At 43.8% G+C, this 26,794-nt stretch overlaps 1 protein-coding gene and 1 pseudogene across 4 annotated transcripts in view; one reads left to right on the forward strand and one right to left on the reverse strand.

Moving 5' to 3' along the window:
• Window positions 1–26,794, forward strand: part of ANKRD27 (ankyrin repeat domain 27) — a 719,886-nt gene that overhangs the window by 458,482 nt on the left and 234,610 nt on the right. For all 3 annotated transcript variants that reach the window (XM_086945455.1, XM_086945456.1, XM_086945457.1), the window contains one exon: window positions 24,373–24,495. In XM_086945455.1, coding sequence (XP_086801581.1) covers window positions 24,373–24,495 — 123 coding nt within the window. The remainder of the gene's footprint in view (window positions 1–24,372; window positions 24,496–26,794) is intronic.
• Window positions 18,790–20,116, reverse strand: LOC147677805 (very long chain fatty acid elongase 5 pseudogene; annotated as a pseudogene). The gene has a single exon (XR_015302452.1). The product of XR_015302452.1 is annotated as a very long chain fatty acid elongase 5 pseudogene (transcript).

Consider the following 26,794-nt stretch of genomic DNA (forward strand, 5'->3'; position numbering starts at 1 on the left):
GAAAACAATGCGGAAGGCTCCACACACTCGAGATCTTCACCTTTACACTGCTCATCACTCACAATGAGTACGTCCTGTGCATTAGGTTTGGAGGTGAGCTTCTATACTGTCGCGCCAGGCGTTGGCTGGCACATTACTGCACGTTGCAGGCCAGTAATGAGAGGGATATGGTTGCATTTTATATGTATGAATTGAAGTTTTTGTTGGTTGAGGTCTGTTGACATGATTGGTACCCCTTGCATCTATCCCCGTGTCCCGGAGGAGAGCAGCAGCTCTCTGCCTGGAAGGTAACTGTTGGGCTTGGCAAGACGTCATAAAAACAGGAAAAAAGGCTTTGCTCCTAATCGCTTTCTAATTTCTTTGGCTCTTCTCCCCATAGCGCGTGACTGCACAGCTTTTCTGTCCTTCACTCAGGTCCTTTGGTTGCAGAAGAACCGTCCAGCCCGGGCATGAACTTCTGTAACCCCGGCATGGAAACGAGCCATCCGAAATAGCAAAACAAGCGACCTGCAAGCGGCACCACTCTCTGCAGCGTGCGCTTAACCCACTGAGCTACCTTCTGAATCATTAGCGCCCTAGTATCTGCCATGGAGGCAATACAGCTCCGGGTGTTTGGAGGGTTCATGGACATGTGCACAAGCCCCCGCCCTTCTCTCCCACCCCTCCACGGACACGCGCAGGCCAGTCTGCGCTCTCGCCACATCCCAGTCCCTGCCCCTCGGCCGCGCAGGGGAAATCGCTGCGTCCAATTGTCTGCAGCTATTTCCCTGGAAGCTAAAGCTCTGCAGCCGGAATGCCGGAGATCTAAAAATAGAGAAGTGTAAACGCAGTAAATGACCAGCTCCGATTCCGTGAACCCCAGAGTGTGAAATACCGGGGACATAGAGAGCTGGTAGGCCGATTCTCCAGCCAGTGTACTAGATTTCACCTCGATCTGGTAGCAGGCGGGGGGTGGGTGGGGACGGGGGGCAGGGAACAGACACAGGCAGGCACTAAACCTCGGGCAAAGAGGGTCTCCCATAGTCACATAGGTCCACGATCTTTACGGCCAACAGCGCCGCAGGAGCCAACACTGCCCCGGCCGCAGCGCCACAGCTCCATTTATTGCATCACGTTTCCCTCCAGGGCCCCCAGGCAGGGCACAGCACAGCGGGAGCAGATTTTAGGGCAGTAACATCAGGATGCGTAGGATACTACATGCTTAACGAGGGGCCGGCTGCAGAGCTCCTCAAAGCACGTCCAGTGCCGCCCCCACCTTCAGATTCTTACATGTCAACATTTTCCTTCTGGTTCATAGATTATCCACGCCTACCCCAAACAAGAGAGGAGCGCTCCACACGACCACGTTTCTCTGAGGCGAGGCAGAAATGCCTCGGAGAAACACAGTCATTTTGCGATTCGAGGGCGTGTTTTTAGCAGTTGAGTGACGGATGACGTCACGGCTTAAAAACTGCAAAAAAACCACGCCCCCGAATCTGCTAAAGACGGGGCCTGAACCGAGTGACGGCCCTCTCCTCCAATGGCTGGCCAGCATTTACGAGGCCAGCCAATGGAGAAGAGAGGCGGGTTCAAGCCCCCATACTGGACAACATTAAATCTTAGGCTCCGCCCACTGCTCACAGCAGTGCGGACGAGGCCTCGACCTAAAAATGATACACAATGTAAAAACAGAATGAAAGTATGGAACACTACATCCCTCAAAACTCTTAATATGGCCTCCCGAAATGCTGCTTAGCATCACAATCTAAAGTTGGTGGGGCTCACTCCAAGAAAAACTGGCACACCTCCTCACTCCCTGAAACTCCGACACACCTCCTCACTTTAACCGGCCTTCCTACCGCAATGAGGCTGAGACTTGCCAAACAGTTCTGCTGCTGAAGCCGCAAAATGTTGCTTCCTTGTGCTTGCTAGAGGTGAATGTTTGATTTTCTCTGCATTCTGTCCATTATCTGTGTGTCTTTTGCTTTTTCGCCCTAAGTGCGCAGGATAGGCCCAGACATGGGACCTGGGCTCACTGTGTCACTGGATTCCAGCTAGCCTGGCTGATGATGGGTGATGCCCCGAAACTAGTCCAAGGATGCTGGTTTCTGGTCCAGGGAGGACCTGGCTTTGCAGTTCAGGCTGGACTGTTCCCATGAGGCACAGGGTCAAGACTGATATAAATATGGCTGGGTCTAAACTGGGGTGGAATGTTGAGCAAAAGTATGCTGGATTTAACCCAGATCTCTAGTCTGGGAGTGAATGTTTTATTTACTCTGCATTCCATCCATCATCTGTGTTTCTTTTGCTTTCTCGGCCGTAGTGCGCCGGGTATGCCCAGACGTGGGTTCCGGCTCACTGTACTACTGGATTCAAGTTAGCCTGACTGACGAGGGGTGAAACCCCGAAACTGGTCCCAGGATGCTTGCTTCAGGTCCAGGGAGGACCTGGCTTGGCATTTCGGGCTGGACTGTTCCTATGAGGCACAGGGTTAAGACTAATTTGCATATGGCTGAGTCTAAACAGGGGTGGCATGGTGAGCAAAAGAACAATGGATTTAACCCAGATCTCTTGACTGGGGGCGAATGTTTGATTTGCTCTGCATACCGTCTATCATCTGTTTGTCTTTTCCTTGTGCTTGTCTGCACGCAACCAGCCGATAAGAAACTGCCAATATCAACTCACAACCTATGCTTCCTCACTCCGTCCGGACTGCTCCAGCTTGTTGCCATTGAGGTGATTGTTTCTGTAGCTAGGAAGATTTAAAATTTTATTTGATCTAAGTACAATTGCAGCTAGCAGGGCAGAGCATAAGGGTGCCTGGTATCTTACCTTGTCTCCCGTTTTTCCCCGTAACAATCCCAGCTTCCAACATTCCATTGTCCTCACCCTCCTACTTCTCCCACACCAATCCACCCTACACGTTCAACCACACTACCACACACATCCTACAAGCAGAAATTCTTTGGTTCATGGTGCAAAAATATGGAGTTTTCACAGCAAAGAAAAATAACATTCTTCCCGCCAAGCACTCCCAAAGTTGTAGCATGTTGTCCCTATTCTAGTAAGCCTAAGAACCTGTCAGTGGTTTGAAGCGCTGTATAAATGCAAACACATAATAATACAATATATCTAACATAAAGAAGTGTGTGACCTGTATGTCACAGGCTTTGATTCAATTGGCATAGATCTCTCTTCGCAACACATTACCAATTTAGAACATTTGTTGACCATTATTAACTGCAGGGTTCACTTTCCAAATATGTTTAACCATCAGCATGTTTAAATATCATTTAAATCTGTTGCTAGACCAAATATTGTATTTGCAGTTACCTCCATGTGAAAGGCAAACAAAATAATTACAGCCATACCTGCATCTCTGACCAAGCCCCCTCATACTACTGCCAGCAACAATCCCTCCCCCCACAACCAGTTACACACACAGGATCGGTTTTCATAATTTCTAAACTTCGACCACATAGGGGTGTGAATTGTCAGTGCTTCTTAGCAACAACCAGCATATATGTATAGTAGTAATGCATCTGACATCAGTTCTAGGTACTCCTGATTTCGTCATTGTGTTTTAGAGCTTAATGGCATATGTCACTTGTGCTCATAAAATACTGCATGCCTAAATGCATTCTCATTATTTCTGTAAGCAAGCTTTCAAAGAAGAATCAACGTTATGGAACCGTACTTGATGTGAAGCACAGCCTTTTAAACCATACAATAATAGATGGCAAGAAAGTATAGATGCTTGCCTTTTTGGACAACCGTGATTCTACTGTTCTACTCGTTGGACAACATTTTAGTTAACATCATGTAATATTGTGCACAATGAAATTCAGATGTACAACTTCAAGGAAAGTATGACAGAAACCCTTTCTCCAACCAGACTCGTGTACTCCGGTATCAGATGTGTACACTGATTTGCCAGGGTACTTCCCGAAGAACGCAGTTCCTTGACAAATCGCAAAATCTTCATTGAATCAGAGTATTTATGTAAGTTAATAAAAGGCACAACAAACAAAGATTCGAACGAAGGGCGGGCGTGCTTCTTTCAGAGAGTATGTTATGCTGTATACCAAGAAAGCAAGGTGTATGTTATGTATGTTGTATAACAAGCGACATCATAACTGTCCTCGGTACACGTACACCACAACATGGACACAATTTGGAACTCGTTAGTCCATAAACGTCCTTAATGGCTGTGTGAACTCCCCATTGTCTCCTGACCGCAAACTGAAAAAAAAATGTGTTCTACTAAAATAGCCGGCAGTCAGCATATGTCAGGTTTCCACGTTAATAAAACAAGCTGAGGATCGCCGGGCGCGAAACAGTGCGGTGATGCAGCACGAGACGCAGTCGCCGTGAGCGTGCACGGAGGCTGAGGATCACCGATGAAGAGACGCAGAGCTCCGAGTCTGCCTGCTGCCGAGACTGACCCGAAGAGCCAGGTGAGTTTGGGGGGTCGGTGAGTGTGTGTGGTGGGGGGGGGGGGTGGTGAGGGAGGGGATGTGTGTGTGCCTGTGTGTTTGCGCGTCCGTCTCTGTATGTGTGCTGCCTTCGGCCGGCCTGCTAAGCGCGTCCACAATGTCTGATCGGCTCGTGCACCGCTCTGTGTCCCTTGAGAGCGAACTCGGCAGCAATAGGTCTCGATGCCGAGACCTAAAAAGGACCAGGGGAAACCAATTGGACTCCATGCAAGTGTCTACTCAGTTTGCTGAGTAGACAGTACATCTCTAGATGAAGACTGGTGGTCGAGGAGCAAATAGGGAAACCAAACACCACTGTGTAGTGGGTTTCAGGTGCTCCACCATGGCAGCCTGCATAGGTAAGAATCAAGTATATGGTGTAGCCATAGGGTCTTTGGTGTTTGTCAGTCTGGCATTGTCTACTGTGAGCTGCTTGGTAGGAGCCGATGAATTAGAGCTGTGAAATCAGTCATTGTCACTGAAGTGACCCGCTAGGCTGTTGGCTGTGTCACCTGCATCTTCTGGAGCCTGTTGAGTGTGTCTGTAGCAACATTTTGTACCCAGTTTAGGGTCAGTAAATGATATTTTTCTGTTAATGGTGACCTGTAGTTTGGCCAGACATATGAGGGCATTTGATAGTCCGGCTTTTATCACTACTCACTCGCTTGACAAACAGGTCAGCAGAACTGTGTCGACCTGCTGTAACGCTCTGAGGATACTTAGGAAAATTGTTCATTATCTTTCCCCTGATGCTCGCAAACAGGTTGCAGTTGCGCTCATTGCATCCAGGCTGGACTACTGCAATGCGCTATACTTGGGCATTAGCAGTGGTCTGGTCCAGCGCCTCCAGACTGTGCAGAATGCGGCTGCCCGGTTTGTTGTGGATGTCCCTAAACGCTCCTCGGGCACGACTATCAGAAAGAACCTGCACTGGCTCCCCATGCAGGCGAGGATTAATTTTAAAGCTCTCTGCCTTACTCATCGTGCCCTTAATGGGACTGGGCCGGAAGCCATCCGTGCTCTTGTGGCCTATTACACCCCTGGTAGGGCACTTTGCTCTTCCAGTAAAAACCTGCTGGCTGTCCCCCGAATATCCAAGGTCAGATGGGGTGGAAGGGCCTTCTGCTTCCTTGCGCCTAGACTCTGGAACACGCTCCCCAACGATCTTGAGGGGATCCCATCCCATGCCTTGTTCTGTAAAGCACTTAAGACTTGGTTATTTCAAGAAGCATATCTGTAACTCATTCCTTGGCGATTTCTGAGCTCCTTGCCTACCATCCTTCAGCGCCTTGACGCCTACGGGTTTAGTTGCGCTTTACAAATTTCAATTAATAATAATAATAATAATAATATCAGTAACTGTTAAACAGGCAGGAATTCTCTGCAAGCAGGTTGACCAGACTGAGTGAAATTTGGGTAGATCGAGACCTTGTTTCCCTGGTGTTGCAGATTTCCTCCCTCCCTTGTAAGCCTCAATGTTGTGTTGCGGTCTCTGTAGTGAAGTAAACTGGCGATAATTGGATGCAGGAACTCGGTGGAGAACGCAGCTCCAGTGAGCGGTGTACACATTCAACAGAGAACATACTTCTGAGCTGCTCATCAAACGCGGATTGAAGAATATTTTCTATATATGTTTTGGTTTTGTCCATAACTGTAGATTCCAAAAATGTTAATGTTGTTTTTCATGGAGTGTTCCTCCAGATCCTGATTCTTAGACTTAATAATCTCAAGCACCTTCCCCATTATCAGCAGGTGTTAGTTTTGAGACGTGACATTCTGTTCAATATCATACACTCTGCTCTCTAATTGATCTCAGCAGTCATCATGCTTATCAATTTTATCGCTCACCTGGTTTAATCTCTTGGTCAATGTATCGATCTTAGAATCAACAGTGCGAGGCTGTGTCTCATTTCAGTGAGCAAGTTTTCGTTATACACTAGTCTCTACAAGACATCTATCTATCAAATGTTCTCTGCTCGTATCACTACTGATGGATCGCATAGGTCTCTTTCTCTTGAGGTTTAGCTTGGCCTGGCCTTGGTACTGTATTGTTTGCCCATCTGGTGTTTGAGGGCACAGCGCCACCACATTAGCAACTACTCATGGGACCATCGGGCCTACCAGCTCATAGCACAGTAAGAGTTTTTCCAGATTTGTTTCAAGGAGGCACAGTGGAGCCTCCCACTCCCCCGCAATGTTGTTTCACTGGGAAGCACGTGCAGTCACTTGATGGTGCCTTCATACCCCTGGAATCAGCCAGCCGAAGCACACATGTAATGTCACAGTATTTGGAGTGTGCTGCAACATAGGACTATAGCTATAGTGGAGGGGTACATTAGATCTCTCAGTAGTGTCTGTTGGACAGTTTCCTCCGGGGCCCAGTCCTTATTAGATTCCTCTTGGGTGGGCTCCACAGGGGAGAAAGAGCAGCGCGACGAGGATCCCGTTAGGAGCTGCAGCAAGGGGGAGGGAGGAAGCCGCTTGACCTACAATGCTGTCTTCACAGCACCAGTTTATCCCTCCTTGGCCAAAGTGCCACCAACATGCCACTAACGTGAATACTGCCCCGTCATTTAAAAAATGGTTACTCCCAGCTGGCAGTGCCTCCCACAGTAGCGGCCATCTTCCAGCCCGGATCCGTGGAACCACCTGGCAGGCACTTAACCCAACATGAAGAACTTTTTCTCCATAACAGATGATGATTGCGCTTTTCTTTTTCTAGTCAGAAGCGGCTTCCGGATTGGGTGAGACTTTTATATTCCAAGTTCTGCACTGTGTAGGCTTCAATTGCACTAGACAAGAGGTTCCTAATCATTTGACTTCTGTGGACCCTCACTGAATCAATACTAGAAGTTGGGGACCCCTGCTTAAACAATTGATAAGATTTGAACCTCAAACAACTATGCAAAACTACAGAAACAAGTAATCATGAAGATACACAAATTATAAAATATTTTCTTTAATTTACAAAAATCGAATTTATAATTTTGATGGAAAGGTTGGCGCCTTTTCTGAGTTTTGGTTTATTTCTAAAAAACAAAGCAATATGCTATTCTCCACCATATTACTTTGACTTTTCTTTGCTCCTAATAAATTCTCTTTTTTTGTCGGAGCATACTAGGGCTTCAGTTGAGGCTAGTAATCATCCGCACTACTTTTCTCTGTACTTGGACTGTTCCTACAAATCAAGCTAAAGATACCAACTTATTTTTTCGCCTCCAGTTTCAAATTTCTTCAAATTTAAAGAGCGCTTAAGTTTTTTGATTTTGCATGGTTATGTGTATCTACTTTATGAATCTACTAATATTATTTCATTTTCTAGAGAGTCGTGGACCACCTAAGTAGGCGTTAGGGACCCCCAGGGGTCCGTGGACCACAGGTTAAGAATCACTACACTAGACAATACCATCAGCCATCCCGAATGAAAACCATATTTAAACCACTCGAAAAATAATGGGACAGAGTTCTAGGCAGACTTTCGTGAGAATGCAGCCTGACCTCTCAATCTTGCCAGATTAATATTGGTGTCAAGACCAGCCACTGATTCCCTAAAGCCTCCAGCTCTGCTTGCTTCTCCATCAGTTTAATCCTTTGGCAGCTAAGCCTTTCTCACCTAAAATGCTAAGCCCTTTCTGATGGATACGTCTATCTATAGATTCCTAAAACTTTTCTCCAAAAGCTCTCCCACACCAGGAAGGGGTGCCAGCTCCAAGTTTGCCTCGCTTGCAGCACCACATTATGTCACTGGAGCCATAAAGCGCCCCCATCTGTGTGCTGTCGTCCGGTCTCCTTTTTCTGCACCATCAACCCATTCCGGTCAAACTTCTCAGGAAAAAGGTAATCGTTATTAGACGATTTCTCTGGCTTAATTTGTATTTCTGTGCATTTCTCATCAAAATGTCTCAACCAAAATGCTCTGGCTTCAAACCATGCTGAGCTAGTGAGGGTCAAATGTCTATTACAGGCCCTTATGAAATCTTTCTTTTGTGCCTTGGAACCATGAAGTCAACAAGTGTGGATCCTGCCAGAAGATGCACCCCAAGGCACTTAAGGTAAGGCTAAGACGTTTACGGCCAGAGCTCAAGAGGAAAGACGGGGTTGTCGGAAGTCACACCCCAGGTCAAGATCACCTTCTCATCCATCTTTTAAATTATCTCTGAGAAAAAATTAGAAGAGAAGACTGGCATCCTGGTGACCTGTGGCTTCACCTCGTCCAAAATCGGACGTTGTGCAACCGCCACAAGAAGAAGATAGACTGGCGCTGTCTCCTGCTGACTCATCTCCTGCGCCAGTGTCTGATCCAGTTTCCCTTGTTGCTCAGTCAGCAGCCCAATACCCCGACTTCCTGGCTCCGGGGACGGATTCATCAACTGGCGTTCGTGTTGCCCCCATGGGTCCCCTGTCATATATAATATAGGAGGAATGCCGACTCCGTTTCAGCTGAGGCTGGTTACTCCTTTTTACCCATTGACACGGTCTCTTGGGTGAATCCATTGCTGGCTCCAGCATCTGTGGGATTGGCGCTAAGGAGGATGTCACCACCTCTCTGAGAACCCAGCCCTTCCCCTTCATTGCCAGAACCCAACAGCTTTCCGGTGCCACTGGACACTCCACCGATTCCGCTTCCATCGATATCAGCAGGAACACAGCCTATCCCCTACACTTAGACCTTTCTTGCTACCTCCTCCAGAACCTCATTCATTGGGCTTTCACATGAGGCCTCATAGATCAAGAAGGAAGGGGCAGAGAATGTTAGAGGATGGATGATTTTTCATGGGTCAGATTGCTCCCCAAGATGATCAATGTGAAGATGACTATGATGAACATAACCAGTCAAATCTAGATATGAAGTTCTGAAAGATATAAGTGGCCTGGACACAGCTCCGAAATGGATGCTCTTATCTGCCTCAGGCATACCTCCTACTGTACAGTGGAAAGGAAAGCTGCGAATACCTTGGACCTAAATTTACCAACAACAGAAGTAAAGCCTAACATCCCAATAGGCTGTCCTTCATTCCTCCACTCATACATCTGAGCCTCTTCTCCCATTCAATTTGCCCCTTACTGTGCCTTTTTATTGCGATTTGCCAGAAACCAACCATCGTACTTTTCTTTCAGCCCACTCATCTCTTGAAAGTTTAGTGGTTCAAGCCTCATACTCCTCAGAAATAACCCCAAGATCTATTCCAATCTACCATGGGATCCAGAAATCAAAGATGGAACCCTTTGCTAAGAAAATCTTCTCAACAGACAACAAGGTATTAAAATCACTTAATGCCACTTAGTTGCTAGGAAGATATGTTCATGCTTTGCAAGGCTCCATCCACGGTGTTAACCCCAAACTCTCAGACGTTCTTAGAGAACATTTTTCTGAGTTGATTACAGACGGGTAAGCTGCGACCAAGCAATTGAACCAGTCTGGCCTGGACACTGCAGATTCAGCAATCATGGCTATTGGTACATCAATAATCCCTTCATCACCATACTTGGTTCAGGAACTCTGGGTTGTCCCAGAATGTCCAATACTCTTTATTAGACCTTCCCTTTGAGAGTTCTCACTTTTTTTGAGCAAAGGCTAACTGCTCTAGAACAATTCAATGACAGCAAAGCTACTGTCAGATCCTTAGGTCTTCAAACTTTAATTAAAGGCCAAAGGCAGTACAGGAAATTTTAAGTCTTTAACCACAGATTTTCCTTTCAAGTCAGACAGCAATACAACCTGCAACAACAGCAGCAGTGTAGAAAGGTGGAGTATTATGTGGTGGTGCTAGTTAGTCCTTCACTATGCAATACTCCAAAGAGGGTCCTTGATTTTGCAGTAATAAATCTTTAGCTTTGTCCTGGTTGAGTGGCAAAGAGCAGTTGGGGTTTACTAGAGGAACATATGTTAAGCATTTCAGAGTACGAACATAGAACGATAAGTAATTGACACTACTCAAAATAACTCAGACACCAATTTATTCAAATAAAGCAGATTTTTATATTAATTTAAACTCCAAAACGAACGAGGTCAGATGCATATAACCAGAGTTATACATTTTAAAAGAAAGCATAAATCGCAACAATTCAATACTGCAGAACGTTTGCATTGCAGTCAATGGGGAGAAAGCGGTAGAGCCAATAGATCACTCGCAGGTCAAGTTGCGTGGAACCCAAGGAGAGAAAAGGTGTGGGTCCCACCACCAAGCCACGACAGTCAGTTCAGTTTGACCTGTCTCGAGAAGCCTGCATTCAGAGTTGCACATGATGCTGGTGGAGAACAGGGTGCAAAAAGTCAACACCTAAGCCAGAGCTGACTTTGGATGGAGGTTTTGCGGTATTCCCTCGAGGTGCAGTGTAGAGTAAAGGGGCTGGTTACCAGACAGTCGGCCAACAAGCCTTGGCAGCAGTAAGCACAGCAGAAAGGGGTTTTCAACATCCGGAGGTCCTGGGGAACACGGTAGCCACTTGAAACTTTGTGGCGGTCAGGACTACATTTCCCTCAATGCACTGAACTATCTACTTCTGGGCGATCACTCCAAGGGCCTGATGGCCAGCGATTCTTTGGTTCTGGTATGCTGTTTTTACCTGCGGCTGCAGAGGACTAGTGCCACTAGTCTAGGCAATCTGGTAATGCCTTTGGCTTTCAACGGGGTCCCTTGGTCTGAGGGAACCAAACTTTGGTTCAGGACGAGACGCATTTGTGCAGTTCGAGGAAGGTTGTCACAGGTGCAGAGCATCACGCCTTTGGTTTAGTGCAGCTTCTGTTGTCGCAGACACAAGTCTCTTCTTTTTTCCTTCTTGCAAGTCAAGTCAGAACGAATGTTCTGTGCAAGGGATAGCCCTTAAATCCTACATTTAGGGATTTAGGTGTGTGGATGCAAGAGGCCAATGGGCTACTAGCCCTAGCAGCTAATCTGCCCCTGAAGTGACCACATTTGAGGATGAAGGTCAACTTTTCTACCCAGAACCCACTATTCTACGACTTTTAACAATGGCAGAAGTTTTCCTTAGCTCTACAGAGAGGTAGCCCACCCTAGCGGCGTAATAGCCTTCTGAGGGTGTACACCTCGCGCAGCAATACCCGTCCGAACCTGATGGCGGAAAAAAACAATCGAACAATGGAGTCGATGCCCATGCGCACTATCACCAAAAGGAGGAGTCACCTACCTTGTGACCCGAAAAACTTCTTCGAACAAAAACAACTTGCAAACATCCGGACCCAACACTAGATGGCAGGAGTATGGAAAGCATGTGAATCTACAGCTGTACATGCCAAGAACACATGCTTAATGGGTAAGTGACATTTTCCTTTCCTGCCTGCCTGGGTGCGGATGTGCCTGGGGGCAGGGCGAGGGCTATTTCCTCTTTTGGGAAGGAGCCTGGTTGCATATCACAGGCAGTGCAGCCTTTGAATCTCACCCCCTTGATGTACCACTTGCTAGCCAGCCTTTCAGGGATAAGGTGTGACCACCTTCATGTCCAGGATTTTGTTTTTCTACTCCTGTGGAGGTTCACACCTCCTGGCTGGGGGCCAGGTTCCTGTCTTGGTGGCAGCAAGTGCAAGCTGGCAGCCAGAGCACATGAAAGGTTTGGGCAACCAGCTGGGCAACTTCGAAGGTAGACACATGGGTTCATGCCACATCATCCTCAGCACAAGATTTGTGTCCAGAGTGATGAGGCACGTTGTTTGATAACAAATACAACATATTTAGGTGGTATTATAAGGGAGCTGCCAACCTCGGATTTGCTCAGGTGCCAGCCCATATATCCTATAAACCGTATCCCTTATAGTGTCCTTTAATGGTAAAGGCCACTATAGGGGCATACAAATTTGCACTTACATGTTAATTGCATGTCCACACCTTTTAATATAATGCCCCCTTACCCCTGGGCTTAGGAGGCTTTTCATAGGGGTGACTGGTGTATATTCACATGCATTGGTAAAGCCAACAGGTCTCTGCAATCAAAGAGCTATTTGTGTTGTCAATGTCTTTTAGTCATTTTGAGTAGCAGCGATTCAAACAGGGAGAGGGAACCAAACAACACAATAGGGGCTTAGCGAGCCACAACACGACATAGGGCGAAGGGCGATTGGGGAGAAAGTAAAAAAAGCTAAATAATGGGGGGGCTGGGGAGCAAGTCAAGCAACACAACATGCGTGGGGGTGAAGGGCAGTTAGGATCTTAGAGCCCATGCACTAGCTCAGCCCTAGAAATATTTGCTATGTAAATCATACTCTGCCTCTTGCATTACGCAGCACCTCTAATTGGCTGACTTTTAGGAAGGGCATTAAAACCTGGCTCTTTGCCCTTTAGTTCGCTCTTCTTTCTTTCTGCTGGTCCGCGTTATTTTACTGTGTTGTGTTTTTTTTCTGCTACAGGTTGTCAATAAAAGCGCCGGGACACTCTATGGAGTAGTCGTGCGCTATAAAAGACTATATTAACATAACATAACATAACATACAGCACACATCACATAACATTTTAAAAGTTACTTCAAAATCCAACAAAGTATCTTTGTTTTTACCATATGGAATGTACTATTTACTTGCCTTGATATGAGCAACACTTGCAAGAAGCAAAAATATACAGCAGACATGAAATAATGAAGTGACCTAATTGAAATAATCTGATAAAATAGGTTCACAGGAAGTTCAAATATTGTTCAAATTAATACTATTTTATTTACACCCAGCCCTGTTTTTTGGTCTGAGGTGCTAATGCCTCTGTTCAAATACTGCGTGTAACTAACATCATCCCAGACTCTCAGAGAGGGTCCATTATTAAACCAGTTTGTAAAGGAGACACGAAATCAGACCCCCGCCACCGGGTACTTATTGCCCGAATAGATAATGACGCCAAACTTTACACCAGCTTGTTGCTTGATGATCTGAGAGCCTGGGCAGATCATCAGATAACAAAACATCTAGGTGGCTTCCGAGACAAGTGTGACACCGCCTCGAATCTGATGGCCCTGGCCCTCACGCGTGAGAAAGCAATTGGAAACAAAATACCACTTTATTTCTGCTTTGCGGACTTCAAGGTCGCTTTTGATAGCATTTCAAGAGGTCCCCCTCTGGCACAACTTGCGGGACTGGGGTCTGTCAGGCCAACACTTGTGTGTGGATCAAAACAGGCGAAAGCTCTTGTATTTCAAGGAGGATTCCCACAAACTCTGGGCTGAAGCAGACTGCTATACAATCTATACAAAGCTGACTGGTCAAAGCACCTTGGCGAAGCAAAGTGCCATCCATCCAAGCTAGGAGGCCATCTTATTACACACCTGCTATACACTGATGATCATAAAACAGCATTGGGCCAGAGGCAGCTCTTTCCTTAACTTCTGTCACTTGCTCAGATCGGCACCACCCGACTCCATGCATTGTCTTAAGTGGTGCGAATTAGAGGGCACTGATTCAATATAGTCATACAGGCAAGATCTCAAGGACACATTGGTAGAATTCTCCCTTTCTGAGGCCTGGTGTAAACACCTCTGTCACCAGGTCTTTAAAAATGTAACAACATCCATGGCAAATAAATTGTCATAATTTGCGGATTTGTCAGAGTTAAGCAAGCGCTCCCTTGCATGGTCAGCTATAAAATCCTATTCTTCCAATAAGCAACAGAACTACATTTCCTGCACATACCCTATATGGATTAGGCAAGGTTAATGACATTAAGACTGGACAAATGGAATCTTCATGCTCATTTTTTCGGGCTGGCACCGCTCATTTCCCTATGACACAAGTTGCCATTTATGCGAAAATAATCCTTAGTCCACATCCTATGTATCTGCCCTCAGTCGCTGCAGTGAAGGAGAATTCTTCTACATGCCGAGTTCATTCAGCTGGGAGTACGTGCCTGCCGGCAGGCAATCATTGCCAGCCTTAATCCTTCTAACCCATTACTAAATGTCAAAACTGTTAACTTTCTCCGGATGGTTGCAACCAAACTGGACTCTGTCAATTCCACCAGTACCATGGTAACACGTTCTTAAATGCTGTAATTTTTGTTACTCATAATAGTTTTAAAATTATCAAAACTGCTTCAGTTCTCTCTGGGTTTGGGCAGAGCGAAGTGTTTTTACAATATTCCTCTGACTATCACTATTCTTTCCTAATTTGCTCTAAATGTGCACTGCCTGGATGTACTTCATCAGCCTTTGAGCAAGACGAGCTTGCGACCTGTTTTTGTTTGCAGATCTGTTGTTTGCAACAGACCTGTGTTCTGAGTATGTTGCACATCACTTCATAATCTAAGCATAAGAATTTGATCTGTTACTTCTCTGCCTGTATGCTGTAGATCTATTTTTGACAACAGGTCTGTGTTCTGCGTATATTGCACATCTTTTCAATTCCATGTGCAAAGGTCCGTTTCATTATGTGCTCTGACTTCTTTTTTACCTGCTTGAAAAAAACACTGTTCAGCTGAATCCTCTCTGCTTGTATTTAGCGATGCTTATTTTTATCATAAGGTTCCACCAATATACGCTGTGTATTTATAGCTCTTTTTAAAATGTTGTAAACTTTTATCTAAGAATACAGTAACATTGAATGCCATTATTACTACCAATACTAGAAGCTATTGTAAATTATATGAAGTAGGGAGTAAAAGAAAAAGCTTACCACTGAATTACTATAATGACTGAGGGCAAACCGCTCAGCATCACACAGGGAGATAAAAAGGCAGTGCTCCTCCATGACCAGCAGCCTAGGCTCTCTGCCTGCTGTTTACAGTGACCAGCCCAGTCCTTAGCTAAAGCAAGCCTTGTCACTGAGCTGTGCTAGGCTGAGAGTTGCCCATCCTTCCACAGCGCTTATATTGCAACCTATTGCAGGCAGCTTGAGTACGACATCCACACTTCAGTAAACCCAACTCTGGATGAACACAAGTACTTGGTCCATAATCCAGGGCAAAGCCAAGTACAAGCTCAGGGCATGGCACAGGCATGCCTTCACAAACGGGAATGAAGGAAATGAGTAAACCACATGTCTCGAAGAGACTGCCTGTGCACTATCTAGCCGAGACCTAAATATAGTGCATTGACTTTGCAACACATGGTTAGGACAAAGTAGATTTCGTGTAGTTTACACTGCTCCTGCAGTCTGCAATGGCATGCCTGCCGTCATTAGTTTACTTGGGTCACTCAGTGTGGCACAAACAGTGCTTCAGGCCCTGATGACCCCTTTAACACCCATGCCCTGGGTACCACTGGTACCATATACTAGGGAACTAGGGACTTATAAGGGGGTTAAAGTCCTTTGCCAATTGGGGTTACCAATTCACATATATCAGTTCTAGGGAGAGAGCACTGGGGCCTGGGCAGCAGGCTCCAGTGTACTCTGAGTCCTAACCATCATCATCGGGGCAAAAAGTGTAGGGGGTGACCCTACAAAAAGGGCACTTTCCTGCATGCAGCTACAATCTAATCAGCTCTGCAGGCAACAGAGAGGTAGACAGCGAGCTCTACCTATTCCTCCCGATGCCTTCTCTTCTCCTGCCACAACAAGAAAGCAGCCCTTGTTACGTTCTACCAGTTGGAGGACAGGTATCCTCCTTTCTTCAAACATGAAAGTCCAGCACATCAGACCCTTGAATCTTACAAATTGTAGAAAGAGGGTATGCCCAACCCTTCCAAAAACCGCCCTCCCCACAATCCCGTACCTCCCCTCTTGGAGTCTCTTCTACTGATTCAGTTGCAAAATCTTCAACAAGGAGTCTGATTCCTTCTACTCACGTGTAATTGGTTCCAGTGCAGGAAAATTGATAGGGATGTTACTCCAGTTATTTTCTGATACTCCAAAAAGGACGGCAGTCTATTTCTGAATCTAGACCCAAGGATTTGGAACTGTTTCCTCAAAAAGGAATAGTTAAAAATGCTGTCTCTAGCATAAGTTCTTCTTGTGCTGAACACAGAAGACTGGGCAGTGTCTGTAGAACTGCAGGATGCCTATTTCCACATCCCTATCCTGCAGTCACATAAGAAGTATATCCGCTTCATGGTTGGATCTGACCACAGTCTGTTTGCCCTTCTTCCTTTTGCACCACAAGTCCTCACAGAGGGGATGGCGGTGGTAGCAGCTCACCTCTGGAGGAAGGATATTTCTGTGTTCCTTTACATGGACGACTTGCTTTTCAAGGCCAGGACTCCGGAATTTGTGTCTTACCAATTACAGGAGACAATTCAACTGTTCGACTTCAGGTTTTTTTTTTAAAATCAAAAATGTTTTATTGGTAATGGATGATATTATTTAACAATGTAGGTATACCACAATGCGCTCAAGGGATTTGTTGTCTAAATCATTTACTGTAGACAGCACTATTTTAAATAGGATTTCTGTTGCAAGAAGAATGCAAAGACTTTGTAAACCAATGCTGCAAATGAATAAACAGTAAGACTTCTGATAAACAGAAATGTGCCTCCTTTTAAACGGACATTAAACAAGTCCACAAGGCCAACACGACAACTGGTGAATCCCCTAAAAATGATGTGTAAAATTTCAACAAAGTAAACTGATATCCAACTTTATAAATATAAAACAAAATATTAAAACATTTGAAACTGACAACCCTGTACTATATATTGCATGACTGGCGAAGCACATCTGAAGGATATCAAGCAGTCAAGGTTAAATGGAAACCCTTTGTGTACAGTGCCAGTAGAATGAAAAAGGAATGTGCACACTGAAACAGCTCTAAGCCCCATTGAGGACTTACATTGTTTAATTGTTTTTACCTCGTCTGTTATAGGGGTTTTTAAAAAAAAAATGTAAACTTGGAACTTAATTTTTTACTATATTATTTTGCATTTTTCTTTGAACGAGTAAGGTGCAGAAAAGATTTTTAACAAACAAGGCGATAAACCGTATTATTCTACAACTCAGGTGGAGTTCAAAACGTACTTCAAGTTTGCAGACTTAATCGCTTCAAAATATGGACCCTACTCTTATGTGTTCTGTTTCAGCAAGGCTTTTTTCATGTTTTTTATCTATGGCATCGACCCAACTGCCTCTGTTCCTCATAATTTGAGTCACAAAGCCCAAAGAGTGCAACAGGAACATTCTTGACAGAGGAAGAAGAAAACATCTGCATTTATCAAAGGCCACAAGTGTTTCTTTTTTGTTTTTAATATACAGTCACCCTTCCCTGCCATGCCATCTTTCCAGCCACACTAGACACAAATCCACTTAGCTGCTGTGCTTCAAAATCTCACCAACCTCTGTACAGGCACTGAAATGTAACCGAAATGGCACAATGACAGTTCTTCACAAATGTGAACAGAACAAGGAAGTTGCTTTATTGAGTAATAGGAGGTACCTGTTTTTTCGTCTCATCCCTAGAAAATAATCAGGGCATGTTGTGTCCCGACTCCTTGCAGCTACATGGAATGCAATACCCGCCTACTTTTTGAGGATTAAGAACCATAAAGTAATTCAAAATAGTAAATGATGAAAGTGAAAACACTTAATTATTGTGTACTTCACTTCGTGCTAATATTCACGTTATCTAACCAGTACCTTCCCTAGCAAAATGGTCCACATCCAACAAACATACTTAACTGAAAACACCCAACTTCCGATCTTTCATGATTGGTTAGACGGGTTATACTTTCTAGAGTTCTCATTTTTTGTCTGTCATACCAGGCACGTTTGAAACGCATATAATACATTATTTCGTCAGTGCATAATTTAAAAAAAAGGTTCGAAAGCTGCTTTACTTCTGAAGACAGTTTAAAGTTCAAAACTGCCCTTCGAATTTCGATGCTACTTAAAGTCCTGGGTATGGTGTGACTGTAATTATACATACAAACATACCAGTAGCTTCCATGCTACAGCACCATTCTTTCATTGGAACCTGTCTTGTAGGTCACTTAAGTTTCTTAACTGAACACCTCCACACTCAAGTCTTAAACATACAGTAATAAACATACACATGAAGAACTGCCCACACATTTGTGGCACGCTAATATTACATATTAGTTGCAAGTACAAAATAAAGAGCTATGATAAAAAAGATAAGTGCATCTTACAGGACTGTGACTGCATATCTGTCTTCTCTTAAATAAAACGGTTTGGCTAACAATTACAGCTTAGTATGAGGCAGTCACTCCTCAATGTCCTCCACAGATGTAAAGATATTTTCCAAATATTTTTTAAACTCCGGATAATGAATCAACTTAAAAGCTGAAGCATTCTCTATTTTTTATTCTCAGGAATATATTGCAAGGACCATTGGGATTGGCATGTAAAAAATGTTGTTTAAGGCATATGTCTAGCTACTAAAAAAGCATCTTGCAAGTTACAGCTAAATTACAAGCACAATGGCAAGTACACAAAATATGAATTTTGGAATACAGTTCTATCAAATCAAGAATCACTATTCAGCACCTACTGGATTTACTTATAAGGCAACAGCAGTGTATTTTACTACAATAATACATTCTTCCACAGTCTAAGGAGCGGGGCCTCTACTATCCCATTGTTACAAAACATTAAATCTATTATTTGTGTAGTTTCAATATTTAGACATGGCTGCACTGGTTAAATCCTACATAAATCGCGTTATTCTAGCTAGGGATAGTGACTGTAGCTGTAAAAGTATTGTGCACAACTTTATTGTGCTTACAATCAAATGTTTTCAATCGTATAAGATAGCAAAATAGCATTTATTTGGTTTTCAATCCCTTCTTGGTTTCCTTTGCTTCACATTGTTGTCCAGGGAAGAGCCGTTTTTGGTGTACCCATTCACAGAACTTGTGGACCCATTCTGGTACTCTTTCCTTTTTGAGGACGTCTTTTTCATGTATGTCTGAATGTAGAAGTTTGCAAAGAGGATAATTAAAGTAATCATATAACAGTTCTGGAAATACAACCAGCCCATAGGGAATTTACAAGGCCACCATATCGCACAGCTTGTTTGAGTCATTGTCAGCACAAACTGAGTCAGCTGGCACTGAGTGATGTACTTCTTCCACCAGAGATATGGGCGAAGTGCAGGAACAGCAGACAGTCCATAGTAAGAGTACATGAGGGCATGGATAAAGCTATTAAGGGTGGCACCAAAGTAGGAGTGGCCACAAGGCACCCAATTCATAACAAACCACCAGATTTTCAGCATGGTGGTAGACATGGAGAATTGTGATCTGGTGGTTGTTTTTGCGCAGTATGAAGAACGTATCCATGAATTCGATGAGCTTGGAGAAGTAGTACCACCACAAAACATGAGTGATCTTCATATCTGCGTCCCCTCCACTGTGAGTGTCCTGACAGATCACGATGTATCCGCCTTCCCATACTCCTGTGACTAACTCATAGAACATGTACAGCGACAGCAAAGTAAGGGCAGTATTGTGCACCACTAGAATGCCCCTGCAAGCAACTGGTTGTTTATTCTTCATGTACTTTGGTTCGAGCCAAACGATTAACAGGTACAAGACAGTGAAGAGAAATGTGGGGATGTAGTTGTCCAAAAATAGCCATCCTTTAACCCTAGGATCTCTTGGTCCAAGCAAATCGTCTATGTAATTGTTCATTGCTTTATTCAGGCCCTCCATTATTGAAATCAGACAGCAGCAAAGAAAGGAGACATGAGGGGCGGCAGAAGGTAAAGAAAAAAGAAGAAGAAAAAAAAAGCAGGACCCAGGGACGGAGAGGAGGGAGCGGTCCCGTTAGAGCAGTGTACAGATAATTGCACTTCTGAATGCAGCTCTTCCTCCTCTCAAGCAGTTGCCGGCCACTGCTAGGAAAAGCTGCCGGTGTGCCTGTCCTCGACTTCATATTTTTAATAACAAGCCGGAGCAGTATTGGAAACCACATTGAATCAAGACTTTCCTTCATCTCAGAGGATTGAAGACATTATGGCTATAATTCAGAAATTTCTGAATGGAGCGATCAGTCCAGACTGGCACATGAGGGCCCTCCAGTGGTGCCTTCACAGATATCGGCTGAATACTACAAAGATCTTTAAGCATGCATTAACATTTCAAGGGACGCTGCAGCAGCTCTACAATGGTGGCGTGTGAGCAGCAACCTGGCTTAAGGGAGACCGTTTCACTCTTGTCTTTGGTGGCCACTGTGATCATGGATGCCTCCACACTAGGATGGGGAGCTCATCTGAAAGAACTGGAGATCAGGGGCCTCTTGTCTCCAGAAGAACAGATGTTACACATCAATCTGTTGGAATTTTGGGCATTGCGTGTGGCTCGCAAAGCCTCTCCTCTTCCTTTCACAGACTGTCTGTCAAAGTCATACTGGACAACACCACTACAATGTGGTACATCAGCAAACAGGGAGGAGTGGGGTTGTCTCTTCTCTACAGAGAAGCTCTACGACTGGTCATGGGCTCAGGACTATCAGATTTGCATGGTAGGAAATCACCTGGCCTTAGTGCTTCACTTGTGAGCGTACAGTCTTAGCCATTATCATCCGGCCCACCATGAGTGGCATCTTCACCCAGAGAAGCTCCAGGACATCTTCCAATTATGGGGGATTCCTTATGTGAAACCCAAAAAACAGCCAAAATGTAGCTACATGTTGGGGTTTTAAAAAAAAACTGAAAAAAGTGCTCCTGCATAAATGTTTTTTGCTTTTGTCCTAAGAACTTCAATGAACGGTTTGCTATGGTAAAGTCCCCATCTTAACAGCTTTCAGGAACATGGAGAGCTGAATCAAAAATTTTTTTTTACCACAGTGTTGCCATTTTTCACTGAGGTGCTAATTGTTTCTAATTTTTGTGCTTTCAACCTATTTCCAGTTTGTGGTTGAAAATGATCTGAAATCCATGTGTGATCCTAGAAAGCTAAAGAGTCTTGGAAAGTACACAACATTACGAATTCAACAAGGGGACATTTGTATAAAATCCCTCAGGTTTTTCCAGAAGAAACTGTTTTCATCTGTAACTTCTTGTCATGCTAGGCGACAGCCATTTCGACCCTTTTAGTGATTGAGATAAATAACTTTTGTAGATTCTTCCAGAACCAAAGGCGCCTAGAGACAACTGAGCTGCACCTTACAATGGTTTTCCATTGTGAATCAACTATACAACAATGAATGAGGTAAAATATAGAGAGTGAAATGTGTAAGAAGGAAACTTATACATTTCTGACGTACACCCGTAAGGGAGTAAAGGAGCAGTGGTACTAACCTGTAGAGGGTATGTTTCGGTCTTCTTTCTTGCACACTGACTTACATTTGGGAGGCACAAAGGCAGAGAAATCCAATTGGTAATAACTAATGTTCTACTATTCGTTATTCTCTCAAGTCTCCAGATTTAAATGGTACCTCACTTGTGTCTGTAGGCCTAGTGTCGATGCCCAGAAAGGCCCCAAACACACAACAAGGACACCGCTCATTTTTCCACTGATAACTGAAACTAGACCCCCAGGGGAAGCCAGTGGGGAGTGCTTTGCTTGGATCCCACATAGTTTTCTTACCCACATTGCCCTGAAAACCTCTAATTTTACCTCCTGCTAGGACTCCTGTTGATCATGGTTTGATCTGTTCCTGTTGCGAGCACTAGGCCAAGCCATGCAAGTGGGGTATCAGGGACAAGTGGAGGAATACTAGGTGGCCAGTATTGTCTGGAGTTCTGCATATTCGAGAAGCTTAAGTCACAGAAATGCAAGAAAAATGTGCAATTTTAAAGAAATTTAGAAGTTTGCAGGGCATTTTGGGTTAGAAGTAACTGAGTATTTTTGAGGAATACTGGCTCAGGGTGGAAGGGCTGTCCTGATATTGCTCGATCTGTCTACAGCATTTGATACTGTCCCACACGAGAGACTCATTGACAGACTGAGGAATTTGGGAATCGGCGGGACAATATTGTCCTGGCTGGACTCTTTCCTGCAAGACAGAGCCCAGGAGATGTGGCCTTCCCCTTTTTCCACTCCTATGCCTGGCCTAAGGGCTGGAGTTCCTCAGGGCTCCATTGTTAGCCCTCTTCTTTTTAATCTGTACTTGTCCCCGTTGGCATCCATTGCAGAGGTAAACGGTGCAAACATCATATCCTACGCAGATGACACACAAATGATTTTCCCTGCAAAAAACGAGCAGATTTCGACTGTGTTCATATCAGAGCCTGTCTCTCTAAGGTTTTTCAGTGGCTTAAGGCGAACCAGCTCAAATGCTACTCAGATAAGTCTGAGATTATCTTCTTTGGCCAACCTGGTATCAGTAACTGGAGAGCATGGTAGCCTGAAGAATACTCGTCTCCACATACAGAGCAGTTAGCTGTAAGAAACCTTGGAGTTTTGTAACGCCTTGTCTATGAAGTCTCGGGTCCAAACTTTGTTTGGCACCTGCTTTGCCACCTTGCGTATGTTGAAAAACCTCCTTCCTCTCTTGTTAATAGAATCCAGGAAAATAGTAGTCCAGGCCTTGGTGACATCAAGACTGGACTACGCAAATGTCTTGTATTTGGGCCTTCCCTGTTACCTTTTACAGCGCCTACAAGTAGTACGAAATGCTGCTGCCAGGGCGATCCTCCAACCTAAACCAAGGTCTCCGATGTCCCCCCTCCTTATGTCACTTCATTGGCTGAGATCGAAGGAATGGATCACATTTAAAGCTTGTGTTGTCTTCTTCAAGGCCCTCCATGGGATTGAAGCTGGCTACCTAAACAAAGGAGTCAATCACTACATCCCAGCCCGATCTTAGAGCCTACTCCTCCTCTGACCGTGCTCGTACTCCCAAAGTACGCCTGGCTCGGATGGGTGATAGATCTTTTGGATTTTTGGGGGCTCAGGCTTGGAACAGTCTTCCAGTTGCCCTACGTTCCATTTCAGACATCTCAGTCTTCAAGAAACGCCTAAAAACTTGGCTTTTCAAACCTTTGAAGTGCACCATAGCTCCCCCTAACCACTTCTGTCAGCACCAGGCCACTCATCTGAGTAGCCGTTTTGTGCTATAAAAAATGTGTGTCAATTATTCATTCACCAACACAGGCAAAGGCAGTATTGCTATTTAGATAGGCATGTGTTATTCAAAATGCTGCAAGCATTGAGGAGCTTGCATTCCTCAGAGACCTCTTCCTCATTCATCCAGAGCAAAGCAGCAAGTCATTGGATTTTTAGATGCATCTACCAATTGCAGAGATCTTTGACAGCAACATGGTCCACTCCAAAGCTTTTTGTAAACATTCAACTGTAGAAGCTAAGTCTGACTTCCAAAATGTTATGTTGATTGTTTGCTAAAATTCTTGTCCTGCCTATGCTTTCTCCATTTTGAAAAACTCTTTGCTGTGGAATAATGTTCCCAATGTGTGAAAACAGTGCAACAGACTAAGTGATGTGGTCTTTCTGGTGATTAGCATACTTTACTTGTCTTACTCCTTAACAATATCTGTGTAATCTTCTCTTCGGAATGTATGTCCTACTGCAGCCTAGCATGCCAGTATGAAACGTGTAGGACCTCAGGGAGAACACTTGATGATGCACTGGGAAGTGTTTGGATCCTGGGCAAGCAAATGTTCACTGCCACTGGAATCGAGCTAAAACCTTATAAAATGACTACTTTATTAGAGAAGCTTATTTCAGTCATGCTGGCATCTGTAGGATATCTCCAGCCTGTTGTGAAGGAGGTTTAAAGAGGACTAAGAGTATTAGAATCACCTTGAAGGTTATTTCTTTCAGGTTTTACTTTGTATGCCATGGGTAGGCTTAAGGACACAACAGCCTTGTTTTAGGCTTTATTAAATGTGTTTTGGGTTGTTTATTTTGGGTTTTGGCAGTATGCTTAGTTTCACTGACGTTTATTTAACTTGTAAAGTGGATGGATCCAAATATGTAATTCTTGTTTAGGATGCCTTTCCTTTGTGAGAGCATAGCCAAAGGTTTTACCAGCCCTTACCCAATGACTCTTAAACATAAGACAAAATATGCAGCATAAACTAATGTTCTAATATATAATAAATTGTAAGTATTCTTATTCCATTTGTACTAGGTACGTTATCTTTTTGAGTGGCTGGATGAAGACTTTGATGAAATAGAAGAAGCTGTCCAGACAGAGAAAGTCGAGTTCTGTCACCCTCTGTGTCAATGTGCTAAGTGTGGTCCTGCACAAAAGGTAAACATTTTGAGTGAAGTTTTTGTAAGAGTGAAGTCTTTTCAAAAGTGCTCCTGAGGAATACATTTTTAGATGATACTTGATGCTACAACAGTGGTGAATTAAAACATTATGAACAGATTTAGTATTGTGTAGCATAGGGAGTCTGTGGTCACTTCCGCACAACGCTTTGCTCATAATCTCTTCCACTTTCTTTTGTTATTGAATTTGCTTTATTTATCTGTTAAATATCTGTAATTACAGTGCAATCTCCCTGGGAGTTGCCTCTATATATAAGTATTAAAAGGGTATGCATAGTGTAGTTGTGAATTTAGAGTCTATTTTGATTTCTCCCCAGTTTGACCTTTTATCAAAATATATTTTACATTGGAGTCCTTTTTTAGCAATAAGGGAAACCTAAAATGAGACAGGCATTAAAACAGTTATTGACTAGTAAGGGAGGTAAAAAGAAAATGGCTATTGTAACAGCAAAATGGAGCTGTACTGAGCTAAAACGGTGGAGAAAAAGGGAGGTGTAGTTCAGAACGGAAGTCTAGAAAAGGCCAAAGAGAACCTATGAAGAAGAGAATAACAATAACAAAGTTAGAGGTGAGCGAGTAAGAGGGGATGGAACAGTCACTGTATATGCATCCATTTTGAGATTTACAGATACTGACCTGTAAAACGGGGTTGATGTGCACCTTAAATAAATTTGTTGATGGAGTTGAATGGAAGCAGAAATGTACATACTGAAGTAGGTAGTGTGTCAGTGCTAGTTACTGGGCTGAGTCAGAAATAGCTACCACTGAGCCTTTGTAGAGTTTATATCCTGTGGGCACAGTCTATATTCTAGAGGAAGAAGTATGGACATATAAAATGTGATATGCTAAGTACACAATTTGCAACAATTGGTTGTAAGTTGACTTGAACAGTATAAAGAGAGTGAGAAACAAATTACAATACTGCAGAGAGAGACCTGTAACTAATATGCAATACAATATCATGTTATAACAAATGAGGTTATTTGTAAGGAAAATGGACTCTGAACTTGAAATAAAGCTTATGGTCTTCCTTTGTTGGATGTAGCATTTGGTGTACACAGTATTCCTCGTTTCATCTGAATACAAACCTGAGACCCATATTTCATCATGTTTAGGACATTAAGGTTTGTATTCGTGCTACCTTTAGGGGTAGGGTTAGGTTCAGTTCAAAGTTGAGAAAATGTTTAAAGTCAAGGACACACTTGGGTTTATTAATGTTTTTTTTATCTATGTGTTTTGACGCTCTACCTCATTGTAAAGTATTTAGCATAAGAAAGAAAGGAAAAAAAGTCACTACATAAAAAACAGTAACCGAGAATGAGGAACAATCAATCCAGTTCTTATGATCAGGTAGTAATGTAGTAGGATTTCTTTCATGAGGCACTAACAAACAAGTGTGTTTTAAAGATGTTTCTATGACCGGATTGGACAGTCTGATTTCTTATGGTAAGACATCTCACAACCTGGAAGCTAGATGCTTTATGGTTTTAGATTCAACAACGTGCAGTGCCTCAAGTCTGAGTAATGCCTTTGTGTTCTGGATCCGTCTGCAACAGCACATTTTTGTATCTGACAGTCTCCTTGTATGCGAATATAGTAGATCCTGTAGGCTATTCTTGCGTGAAATCTCACACAGTGCGATCACCCTAGGATTGGGGTTATGTCAATGCTCTCTTCACCAGAAGAGCCAACGTTTCTCTGCTTAACGGTGCTGACATGTTGTTTCTCCTATAAACAGCCACTTATGTCTGGGCCACATGACAAACAATTTCCTGGCGAACAGCAGATTTTGTTTTTCGCTGTAGATAAAGCTAGAAAATAGCATGTTTTTGTAATTTTGTCACATGTTTAAGGTTGTTGTTAGCGTAAGTGTGAACGTTAGGGTCTACTTAGTATTATGGTAAGTACGTGTGAAAGTTAGGTCTGAGAGTTGTCGGGCAGATCTATGGTAATGGTATCGATTAAGGTTCGGGTAAGTGTTGAGATTGGAGTTTGGGTCTTAATAGTGTTACAGGGAGGGTAATCATAGCATCAGAAGTGGGAGCAGAGTTAGATTATGGTCCATGCAATAGATTTGAGTTTAAAATTCAAAGTAAGTGTTGGCGACAAGGTAAGGAGCAAGGTTTTGGTAATAGTGTGTCTACAGTTAAGGTTAACGAACGCGTTTAGGCCAAGGCAAGGGACAGTTTAGAGTTGCAGTTAGGACTCAGATGAGTTGGGATTATGGTTGAGTTTAGGGTTAGGTTTTCAGAAATATTTATAGAACAAACATGAAAAAG

Source organism: Lissotriton vulgaris, chromosome 12 (genome assembly GCF_964263255.1).
Source record: "Lissotriton vulgaris chromosome 12, aLisVul1.2, whole genome shotgun sequence".
Taxonomy (NCBI): domain Eukaryota; kingdom Metazoa; phylum Chordata; class Amphibia; order Caudata; family Salamandridae; genus Lissotriton; species Lissotriton vulgaris.